Raw genomic sequence first — 12602 nt, 5'->3', positions numbered from 1 at the left:
TTTTTGTAAACAGATGCCTGTAGACGGATACAGTTGAGAGCTATTAACTGGAAAAGACATCAGATCAAAGCCTTATGTCTCCCCAAGTGCTATATTAGCCCGTGGACGTGACATGTGAAGTCTTAATGTCTCAAGTGAGGTGTCACTCAAAAGCTAAGATGGCTGGCTATATTTTGGTATCACTGCATCAAGAATACATGAAAGCTTGGGAACAGCGACCAACTTCCATTAAATGAAGCAACAGTAATCAGTGGGAATATGCTGAAGATAATTATTTAGGCGTGGGCCATTTTACAGAGCTGCATTATCAAGACCGCTGTCGATGTCGATCAGTGAATAAACATGATCTTTCATATGTGAGCTGACTCAGTGTTGTAATATTTGCTTTGATCATTGTTTGTGCTGATTGTGCTTGCTGTGGTCATAGCATTGTAGCTTTGCATCAATCAAATCCAAATAATCTAAACTTTCCATCGGTATGTCACATGTGCAGCCACTCACACGCAGTACTCGTGTACACCGTGAAGTAGAAAACAGCCGGCCGCCGCAAATTTGAAGGGGTTTAATTACAAGTCCAGATTGCACAACCTTACTTAAGGTCAGGGAAAATATAAGATCAAATCTAAGACACCAAGTGTAATGCTCTCCTGACCGTCAATGACCACACAAAGCTTAATAGTTTCTTTAAGTTTGATATTAATGTCTGCTATGTGTCAGTGACACATTTAGGATCAGCTATGTCAGTCTAAACAACAAAAATACATTGTTCTCTTGTTTCATTGCTCAAGGAAAAGCCTCTAAAGTATCATTCTAACATAAACAAACGTCTCTACAGAAAGTAATGCAAACTTTGCAGTTAAAAAGCATTCAAATTTGTACTAAATCAAGTCTAACACATTCATTATTTTCAATAAAAAAGTCAGATTTCAACAAACTCACCCCGTCCTCATCTTCAATAATGTCCTTCCCTATGGAGGCCAGGGTTGTCCATTTACAGTTGTTAGTGGCTCTGACAGCACAGCGTTTGTGGGCTTTGAATTTGCACACTGAAAAACACAAACACACGGGTCTAATGAGATTTTCCACCTTCAAAACATCTGCCATCATTCAGCTGCATCATCCTGCAGTAAATCTTTAGATGGATACACCTGGAGACTGACTCTTAAAGATAAATTGTCAATGGTGGTACAGCTTATGCCTTCATTTCAAAGAAAATATATTTTTAGTAGTAGAAGACAGAAGGCTTCTATTCCAGTGAAAGTCAAATTTGTCAACACAGGACAGAAGGAATCTCAACACAATCTAATTCTGAAACAAGTTAATCCAGAAGATTCCCAGGAAAAAAGCATCATAAAAAGCGGGATAATTCAATAATCATTCTGAGAGGTCCAACATGTTATCTGTGCAGAAAATTCAAAATCTAATAAACCTCTCAAAGTCTTTCCTGCAACCCAATGTCAAACTGTTGCTGAGCAACGGGCTCACTAAAACTAGGAGATACTTTTCAAGTGGAGGTTAAAAAAATTTAGAAAAAATACCATGACAAAACATTCAAATGAATTCAAATTTGTTGCTTTAGTATTTTTATATCATATGGCTTGCTCTTTATGTCACCTATAAACAGTATTTCCCCCAACTATGACAAAGAAGTCATTTTTTAGGTGTTCCTTTAGGTGTCATCCTGGAGGCCGCGGACTGTCTGAGAAAAAATTTGAAACATTCTTGTAGCTTCTAACTTTTTCTCTGAATGATTATCACTTATATAATTTGAACCGAAATCACAGCACGGACACGGTCTTTAACTTCTGTGGATGGTGGTTTTATCAGAAGACAGTGTGCTTATAAAAACAGATAGTTTTAATCAGATAAGAGCGGCAGTGTTAAAATGCTGATAGTAACCACAGGTTAACACACGGTCCTAATTGAATACTTTTCAGTCACAAATGCAGGCTTGTTTCAACATCTGACAACAAAAACAGAAAAATATGGAGCAGCTTTATTTGAGAATTCGCCTGTATTAAAAAGGCATCTTAGTCCCTCTTTAGTCTTCTTGCACTGGCTACCCGTATGCTTTAGAACTGATTTTAAGAGCTAACTATTGACTTTTAAAGCCCTTTGTGACTTTTCACCTTATTTATCTGACCTTTAAAAACCAGATGACCCTGTTTGTAGACTGAGATCCTCTGGCAGAGGACTTCTAATTGTTCCAGAGACACGGTTTAAGGCCAGAGGTGACACAGATTTAGCTGTCAAAGCCCTTAAACTCTGGAATGAGCTACCTGAGGAGATCATGTCAGCAGAGTTAGTTAGTGTTTTCTTTTAAATCTCCTCTTCAAACCTTACTTTTATTGGAAAGCCTTTTCTGATTTTACCTTACATATATTTATAGATAGATAGATAGATAGATAGATAGATAGATAGATAGATAGATAGATAGATAGATAGATAGATAGATAGATAGATAGATAGATAGATAGATTATCATCATTACATATTACAAAAATTAAATGCAACAATGATGTCATTATCATGGGCTAATCAAGACATGGCATTATCGTGAAATGTTTAAACTTTAAATGGTTATGCAGAGATGTAAAGTAAAAATAACCCATTTCATAGGAATGTAAAAGGGTTAAGATCAAATTACTGCAGAATATCTGCAAATTCAATTGCTTATGCTAGTTGATTTGTTGCCGAGAGTTAGATGTGAGGATTGTTGGTATTGTTCTAATTGTCTGTTAAACGTCAGCTGATTAGCAAAAAGGTTCAAAGCGCTACATCATTTCCTGTTTATTAAATCTTTACAAAACCAAAGTGTGATTAATTTTTGGCTGGATGCAGCGACTTCATGGAGCCTATTGTCCTATTAAAAACATGAATAGTCGATAGCCATTTTGTTTAAAATATAGACAAATTATATTTTATCTAGTGAGCTTCAGCTTTCTTCATGACTGCATGGAGCTAGATGATCTGTTTCTCCCTTACCTCCAGTGTTTATGCCATGAGCTTAGCTTTACTTTTTCTGGCTTGAACTTTGTATTCCTGGACATATATGAGTCTATAATAAATCTTGTCATTAAATAGTTCCTCTGAAATACATTAAGTAACATTGAGTATATATCTTAGCTGAAGATAATCGGGGTAAACAAAACCTCAGATGCCATTTAACATCCATCCTGTCATTTCCATTTACTAAGTTTCAGTCATAATGGCTAAGAGGAAAAGCACTGACTTAAATGTGCTTAATGCCGTCTGCTCTGAATGTGAAACAAGAGAAATGTAAATATAGCATGAATGTTTTTTCATGAAGATGTACAGACAGATAGAGCTTGCTCTCGCCTTGTCCTCCAGTAAGAGATGAGGCACTTAGTGAAATCATGAATAATGTCTACACTCTGGGGAACTTTTCTTCCAGCAACCCCACCCTTGCTCATACAGCAAACGGACATACACACAATGTTGTCATTAGCCAGTCTACACAGATACTACAAGTCAGTCATATCCGGGAGGAACAATCAATGTTTCAATCTAGTTTACCGCTAAATGCTGTTAGAGCGCATTAGCAGAACATTAAGAGAACTCAGAGGACATGATACCAAGTGCTGTTAATGGCCAGGCAGAACCCTGAGCATTCACAAGCCAGACTGGAAGAAAATATAGACAGAAAGGCAGAAGTATTTGTCTGCATGCGTGTGATTGTGTGTGTGGTTAGGTAGCACAAATCAATCCCCACTGACTGTCCTGTTCAGGAAATCGAAGGGAAATTTAAGCCACCATGATTGCTGTGGAACTGTTTGGCTGGATGGTCTCAAAGATTAATAGAAACACTCTCTCGCTCTCTCCTACTTGTTCTTCTTATCCACTTTCTTCCTCTCATTTCCCCTGGTCATCCTTTTCACGGCCTTGCATTTAGATGTAAGCCAGACATCAGTAGGCTACTACTGGACAGTGCTTAACAACTTCTGTTGTTTCCAACCTGCATAAGGTTAGTAACAAAAGAGTCGTGTCCACATAGAAAATGACTCAGATTAGAGCTGCATGTTTAAAGGCCCTGTCACACTGTTGCGTATGAGAGAAGCGTATGAGTTGCGTATGAAAATTAATCATACGCACGAAAAGTCCTTGAAAATAAAGAATGACTAGCGTATGAGTAGCATATGAACTGCGCATGCCCAGCGTACGTTTCAACGCGCCTATTGAGAATGAGGAGTCACGTGACTCCGGTCGGCCGGTCGGCCATGTTGGTAGAAGACGCTATTGGTTGCCAGGGGCAACGCCATTAACTCAGCAGCCTTTCCACATTGCTCCATTATTGCAGTAGACGACGCGCTATCAACATCTCTCGAGACATTCATCTCGATCATGCCTCCCAAGAAGCAATCGTCGTTTGCCCGGGCCCTGGGCTGAGGAAAAGGCAAAAAAACACAAGAATCATTCTCACCCAAACCTGCTGAAATGCCTGATGCACCTGCGGCTGATGAGTTACATGCTTCTGAGCGATCAACATCCCCAACTCCTCCTCCTGACCGCTCCCGTGAATCGTCGCCCGTCTGCCGCCTCCATCTCCGCCCGTCTGGCGGAGATGGAGGCGGCAGACGGGCGGAGGCTATAAATACGCTAGCTGTACGGTACACCTTCATGCCAACATATGGTAATTTATGTCCAGCGTTCTCGACCTATCAGTAACGTACCTATATCGTACCTCTAGCGTATTCAGCGTATGCCTAGCGTATGCTCAGCGTATTAACCATACGCACAAAAGTTTTGAGCATGTTCAAAAATTTATTTCTGCCTCAGCGTATGCCAACGTATGCCAACGTATGCCAGCGTGCTTGAAACGTATACAACCTATGCCTAACGTTCCCCTGGCGTATGTCAGCGTATACCAGCGTATGAGTGATAATTTTCATACGCTAGTGCCATACGCAACAGTGTGACAGGGCCATTAGCATCAACCTTATCAAATGGCAGGATGGGGGTGTCCAGTCAGGCAAATTGATTCAAACTAGTTGTGCTACAACATTTTTGCTGCTTCATATGAGCGAAAACCCTTTCAACAATAGGGCTGTCGCAATAACCGCAAAAATGAAATATCGCGATATGATGACGCCCACCGCGCTTCATGATGGGTCACCGCGATCACCGCACGTATTTTCGATAGCGTCCGTGCAGGTTTCAATCTACATGCGCACGGTCCTATTAGCAACATTAAACGTTCGTTTTGCAAAGCTTTGAAACTTACCGAGTGGTCACTGTTGTTCATAGATGTTCCACAAAAAAAATTTGAGCAAAATATGCTTTCCAGCAGAAGTTTGACGATCGTTTTGACGAACTACTTTTTCATCACCGCACCTGACCTGATCTCGCCACAACTTAACACACTTTAGATAGAGAAAATGGAAGCCGCACTAGTATCGAAAGCAAATGTTACTTCGCCCCTTTGGGAGCATTTCGGCTTTCAACCAAATGAAAAGGGTGAACCAGCCAATTTAAACGAGGCGATTTGTAAAATCTGCCGAAAAACGGTTCAAGTAAAACGAGGGAAAACAAATTATTTAAAGGCTCACCTAGCAAGCTATCATCCGGCTATTGCGGCACGGTTGCCGCCGCCTCCTGCCACACAGAGTCGCGGAGCAGCTCATGTTGGGGCGAGCCGACAACTTGGAGAGACAGTGACAGACATAAACGCCTAACAGGTGCTGTTACACGGTATCTGGTTGAGGAGATGGTGCCGTTTGCTACTGTGGTATAATTTTGTGTGTGTGTGAAATAGTGCCTGGTACATCTCACTTTGTATACTTAATTTAAAAAACAAAAAACAAAACAGGCACTTGTTTTTTTAGTTCATTTCATATTTTATTTGCATTTAAAAGTTCAACTTCAGTCTTCTCCTGAATTCTGTTTTTAAGTTCAATCCGTAGGAGAAACAACTTGCATCTCGCATCTGTGCCGTTACCGCCCTTTGTTCTGCTTTCAATAAAATAAAGTGTTATAAAGTTGCCATGTCTTTTTATAACCTTTTTTAAATGTGTAAGTGCTATGTTTCAGAGGAAATATTGCAATGAGTTTAGTAATTTAGTAATTAACAAACGAATTTGCTACATAGATAGATAAAAAATAAAAAAAAGATGGCGCAATAATATCGCATATCGCAATATTGAGCCGCCCTGACTCACCACAGGGGGAATTCCTCAACCGCGACAGCCCTATTCAACAATTTTATTTTCTTTGATCGACAAGGAAAATGTGTTTGGATATACAAAATGTAATCAGATGTCAAGGTTTTTGGATATGGTGGGATTTCTTAAAATTTATTTTACACAACAGTTTGTTGCCCCTCTTTAAAAAGGGGGACCGGAGGGTGTGTTCCAACTATAGGGGGATCACACTCCTCAGCCTCCCTGGTAAGGTCTTTTCGGGGGTACTGGAGAGGAGGATCCGACGGATAGTCGAATCTCGGATTCAGGAGGTGCAGTGTGGTTTTCGTCCTGGCCGTGGAACAGTGGACCAGCTCTATACCCTCCGCAGGATCCTGGAGGGAGCATGGGAGTTCGCCCAACCGGTCTACATGTGTTTCGTGGACTTGGAGAAGGCGTTCGACCGTGTCCCTCGGGGACTCTTGTGGGGGGTGCTCCGGGAGTATGGAGTGCTGGACTCCTTGATATGGGCTGTCCGGTCTCTGTATGACCGGTGTCAGAGTTTGGTCCGCATTGCCGGCAGTAAGTCGGACATGTTTCCTGTGAGGGTTGGACTCCGTCAGGGCTGCCCTTTGTCACCGATTCTGTTCATAATTTTTATGGACAGAATTTCTAGGCGCAGCCAGGGCGTTGAGGGGGTCCGGTTTGGCGACCTCAGAATCGGGTCTCTGCTTTTTGCGGACGATTTGGTTCTGTTGGCGTCCTCAGGCCGTGACCTTCAGCTCTCACTGGAGCGGTTTGCAGCCGAGTGTGAAGCGGCTGGGATGAGAATCAGCACCTCCAAATCCGAGACCATGGTCTTCGGCCGGAAAAGGGTGGAATGCTCTCTCCGGGTGGGGAATGAGATCCTTCCCCAAGTGGAGGAGTTCAAGTATCTCGGGGTCTTGTTCACGAGTGAGGGACGAATGGAGCAGGAGATTGACAAACGGATCGGTGCGGCGTCTGCAGTGATGCGGGCTCTGCACCGGCCCGTCGTGGTGAAGAAGGAGCTGAGCCAGAAGGCGAAGCTCTCGATTTACCGGTCAGTCTATGTTCCTATCCTCACCTATGGTCACGAGCTGTGGGTAGTGACCGAAAGAACGAGATCGCGAATACAAGCGGCCGAAATGAGTTTCCTCCGCAGGGTGTCTGGGCTCTCCCTTAGAGATAGGGTTTGAAGCTCGGTCATCCGGGAGGGGCTCGGAGTAGAACCTCTGCTCCTCCGCATCGAGAGGAGTCAGATGAGGTGGCTCGGGCATCTAGTGAGAATGCCTCCTGGACGCCTCCCCGGTGAGGTGTTCCGGGCCCGTCCCACTGGGAGGAGGCCCCGGGGAAGACCCAGGACACGTTGGAGAGACTATGTTTCTCGGCTGGCCTGGGAACGCCTCGGGGTCCCCCCGGAAGAGCTGGAGGAAGTGGCCGGGGACAGGGACGTCTGGGTCTCTTTGCTCAAGCTGCTGCCCCCGCGACCCGATCCCCGGACCAGCGGAAGATGATGGATGGATGGATGGAGTTTGTTGCAGGTGGGTGACATACAGCATGTACAACAATCCTGTAGGTCCGGTCATTTTGAAATATCTTATCTTTTGCAGAAAACAAAATGTGGCAACATCAGTTTGTCCTAATTTGATGCCAAATCTATTAAGCTGTATAGCTTAGATGTTAGGATTTGAAGTATCCACAGGCTGCATACAGCCCCTCTCACAGGAGAATATGTCTTGGGCCAATTCTCACCAGTACATCCTGGTCCCTCAACACCTGACACAGACTTTGTTAATCCTAATGAAATCCGAGCCAGCAAGGCATGCTTATATGTCTCCTGCTCATGTAGATACTGACGTCGGTGGCTGAGGGCTCACCCTGACCAGAATTTGAACCACTTCTCTTATGTTTCAAGAGCAGCAGCACCACCATTACGCCAACCAGCCATGGTTGGATGACTAAAGAAATAGCTGATATCCAGACACCCTACTAGTAGCTAAATCCAGGCTGGTCTGAAAGACATACTGGAGGCACTAATCATGGCAGCACAAGAACTGTGCTGTGTAAAGATGTCCCCGAGACAGTCCAACGCATTACTGCAGGGTGTAAGGTGTAGGCAGGTATAGAACACATGCAACACCATAACCAAGTGGCTGGAATAGTGTACAGGAACATCTGCGCCTAGTATGGGGTTAGAAGACCCTGAAATATAGCAGAAGAAGTCAGTAGCAACAGATGTATCAATCCCAGGGAAAAGGAACCCGAGAAGCTTGAAAAATACCAGGGCTGATAGAGGAGATAGAAGAGATGTCAAAAGTGAAGGCAGCGGTGGTGCAAGGGGTCATGGGAGCAATCTGCACTGTGACCCCGAAAAACTGGGAGACTGACAGCAACAGATTCCAGAACATCAGAGATCGGTTTCCAGAGGAGTGCAGTCTTAGAAATAGATAAGATACTGCATACTGCACCTCAACTGAGCTTAAAGGATGACTTCCTATGACAGAGTTCTGTAGCAGCTTTATTCTAATTTGTGATGAAGGCACTGTTATCTGATTTGTATCTCCTTCATGTTTTATACTATCTGTATATTGCTTTAAGATTTGTTCATTTCTCTTTCACTTGTAACTCTTGATACAAGATGTCCTCATTGCGGATGATAATGAGCTCTGAGTGGAGAGGCTCTTACTGCCTTCACACTTACACACATGCGAGGGTTGAGACTCAAATGCCCCCCCTCACAGGTGAACATCAGCAAAATTAGCACAAGATGATATGCAGATGGTGCTCATTATGGTCTGCTGCCTGTCACTGCCACTTAACACCAGCTAAAAGCAAGCAAAAAAATAGTCTCATCCACCCTTGTCAACTCCATTCTCCACCTCACAGCTCTCTAACAGATAAGGTGAGGAGATGTGGCGTCATTCACACAATCCTTTAGCAGTTTTTTTTTTCTGTAAATGGTAAACAGAAATGCTTGAAATGCTATAAAAAAAATAAGTAGGCTGAGTCAACTATTATCTAACACACAGTATGTCACAGAAGCTTATGGATGCAGGCTGACATGAGCTCATATGCTGGCGTAGTGCTCATGCCAGTTGCCCGCTAGCTCTTTTCTTCTCCTGCACTTCAAGCGGTGAGTCTGACGGGCATCCCACTCCACAAGCCAGAGCATTTCTAAGACTCATGCTGGCTTCAGAAAATCCAATCTGCTGCACTTGGACAGACATTAGAGACAGAGACATTTCCTCCTTCGGGGAAGTTATTACGCAACATATACCTTCCCAAATTATCTATAGGCCTTCCAGCTCCCAGGCTTTGCACCTCCAAATGATCTGATGCCGCACTACAGTGTGTGTGATGTTTAAACAGAGAGCAGGAAGTCCTTGTGTTGGGATGCAGAAATTAGCGAGAGATGCTACAAAACTCAGAGGGTTACAGGGAGTTTTGTAAGAAAAAAATATGTGTATTTCCCATTAATTGACTTCGCATTCTCCATTTTTTCGTAGAGCTTTGGTGTAGAAAACGTTTTTATCTGGGCAACAAGCACAGGCTCCATGCAGCTAAAAAATTAGGATTTACATGAATAATTGTTTTAAAAGATTTGTTTTGTTCATAGTGAGGCTGCTGCTAACCTACAAAGTCCCTTTAAGATTTTTTTTTTTTTTACCCATAGACTGGAGGATTTACATGTAAAATCATGTCTCAGTCTATTTTTATTCAACACAACCAACATTACCAGACATGACCACTGTAAGTAAAGAAGATAGCAAATGATTATTATAAATGATAAAACATGCTGCCTATCTTTAACTCCATAATTAAAATGAACACAAAGCTAAATGCAGGTCTCTTTTTGTGTTTGTTTAATAATTTGGGCCTGACAGTCAGCTGGATTTCTTCTAGCCTTTTGTCTGAATTGAGGCTTTCACTGCATTTCAAATGCATCCTTGTATTTCTTCTTCTGTGCTTCTTTGTCTTTTTCTATCTCTTTCACTCATTCTTATGGTCCTTTGACTAGGCATTTCTCTCCGACCATGTCTATTGTAGCATTGCTTCGTTTCTGTTTACCTGCCTTTTCCTCACTCGGTTCACCTACACCTTGGAGTATTTATACTTCTACCTTTTAAATTGCTTTTTGTCAGTCGGTCTATGATCGTTCCTTTTTCTTGTTTTCCTTTTAGGATTAGTTTGTTTCTTTCTATGGAATAAGCTTGTTTAAGCTTAATATAAGTTTTTGTTACCTGTCTGTCTACCTCTGCTTTGCCCCGCACTTTGGTCATCTAAAGTAGGGGTCTCCAACCTTTTTCAGCACTACACTGGTTTTATGCTAAGAAAACTCTTGCAGTGCAATTGCGCAGTGTTTGATCATATTTACACGGCACACATTTTCCTCATGTAAACACATAAAACATTGCAAAATACGATAATTCAAGAAATTGAATTAGAGGGACCCCTGACATGTCTTTCCAGCTGAGTGATAAGGGAAAACAGCAAGCAAAACTTATTATTCAAGGTATTTATTTATGTTTTTGTTGAACTACTTATACTGGTCTATGGCGCTAATGACTGGGGACCCCTGATTTAAGAAATTAAAACTTATCAAGGACATCTGATGCCATTTTCACCAGGATTCCTTGGAAGAAGAGATCCTGTATCTCAATGGGACCTTTTTGCCCAATAGATCTTTGACCAAGCCCAAGCAAAATACTTCATGACCCTCTGGGAGTTTGTAATCTTTAAACTTTCACAAAGTGCATCCACTAATATCCAAAAATACAGTATGAAATGTGTGGGAACGTGAGCAGTAGTCCTGTTCTGCCAAGCCGTATGGATCTATTTTTCCATTGTTGTTTAGTTTATCCAAGACACATTGGCTTGCATTATTTTTTTTCCATTAAGGTCAATTTCCTTCTCTCTATCAGATTTGAGCTTTTTTTATCAACTTTTAGGCCAAAAATTACAAAAGTTTTGTTTAAGTTTCGGGTTTGGGAGAGTACAAGAGACCAGTTATCTGTTGTGTTTTCTACTGCACAATACAAAGAAACTGTAAATTCCTGCTTTGAAAACTGACCATCGGAACCTGCTTCTCCACTTCCTTTCATCTGTGCAAACACCTAATTCACATTTTCACCTAATTTGCACTTTAAACATCTTAAACAATGTTTGTCTTATCTTATAAGTCTTTTGGGGGTTTTATTTTTGAATTACTGTTGCTATGTCCGCATCGCCTCATAGAAACACTATTTAATTCGGTACTACTGTAGTTGCATGGTCTGGAATGATAGTAAAGAATCCTGAATTGTGAAATCTTGATTCACATGATTCTGAAAGAGCTGCACTCGGCAGACTATTGTGTGTGTTGTGAAACTTGAACACGATGAAGATCCTGTTGGATCGAAACACCCAAACACTTGTTCTTTACAACACAGCTGCAGCTTTACTCCCAGGCAGCTTATTTCTGTGTTACTTTTACTAGGTTCTTTTGGAATGCGGCAGGGAGACTGCACTTTTTGCTTCAACATCCATGTTGTCATGTGCTACACCTTGTGCAGCTGCACAACACAAAACTAGTCTGACCTATGGAGCCATGAAAGAAAGTGCAAAGACACCTGATTGAAAAAATAAAAACATAATTACCCTTAAACATTCCTAAGCGTGACAATAAAGATGAGCGGTGTTTTGTGTGTGTCTGTCTGTGTGCGTCTTACTCACCTTCGCAGGAGAGGCCATGAGATGTGACCCCAGACAAACTATCTTTACAGACGTTGCAAAAGGTGGGCCGTGCGTGGGAGCAGGCGTACCAGTTGTGCATCCCTGAGAAATGTTCCACATTAAACTGTGCCGTCTGACAAAGAAGAAGTTAAAACAAGGTTGGCAGCACTGAGATGACAATCACAAAAAAAGTGCACAACAAGACAACAATATTCTATTTGCATGTTCCCAATACTGAATGTTACTGTAACTGTATGTTCTTATTGATTGATTGATGTGAAAAATAGAATTAATAACTAATTCTGTTCATAAGAAAAGACACAATTAAACACCTCACTAGATTCAGTTTAATTCATTCCTTACATAAAAGCTTTCTCTTAAAAAAACCTGGCAAAAAATAAGGAAACACCCCTCTTGGAGGATGTTCATTCATGTGAATGAACTGTTTTCTGGCCATATCATTGAGTTGATACAGGTATGTGTTTCCTGAGGAAAGGTTTGAACACTTTGCTTTGTGGCAAGATACATTATTATCCAAAACAATTATCTGGAATAAGAAAAGTGTCCAAAGTTTCAGCATCCATCTGTACATCTATTGTAGAGGTACTGACTGCCATCTCTTCTGGTCCTCTACCTGACACCAATCCAATTTCATCAGTGATTGTGGAAATGGGCTTGTTTTCTTCAGGCAGACATCTTTCTATTTTGCATTGAACCTCCACCAAATTAAAG

At 41.9% G+C, this 12602-nt stretch overlaps 1 protein-coding gene across 3 annotated transcripts in view; it reads right to left on the bottom strand.

Moving 5' to 3' along the window:
- dgkh (diacylglycerol kinase, eta) overlaps positions 1-12602 on the bottom strand; it is a 79810-nt gene that overhangs the window by 31605 nt on the left and 35603 nt on the right. For all 3 annotated transcript variants that reach the window (XM_075480165.1, XM_075480163.1, XM_075480166.1), the window contains 2 exons: positions 11871-12003; positions 940-1046 (listed from right to left, as the gene is read on the bottom strand). In XM_075480165.1, coding sequence (XP_075336280.1) covers positions 940-1046; positions 11871-12003 — 240 coding nt within the window. The remainder of the gene's footprint in view (positions 1-939; positions 1047-11870; positions 12004-12602) is intronic.

The sequence above is a fragment of the Odontesthes bonariensis genome, chromosome 12, assembly GCF_027942865.1.
Source record: "Odontesthes bonariensis isolate fOdoBon6 chromosome 12, fOdoBon6.hap1, whole genome shotgun sequence".
Lineage (NCBI taxonomy): Eukaryota > Metazoa > Chordata > Actinopteri > Atheriniformes > Atherinopsidae > Odontesthes > Odontesthes bonariensis.
The sequence above is the reverse complement of the archived record's forward strand: the minus strand, read 5'-3'. Positions and strand labels throughout refer to the sequence as shown.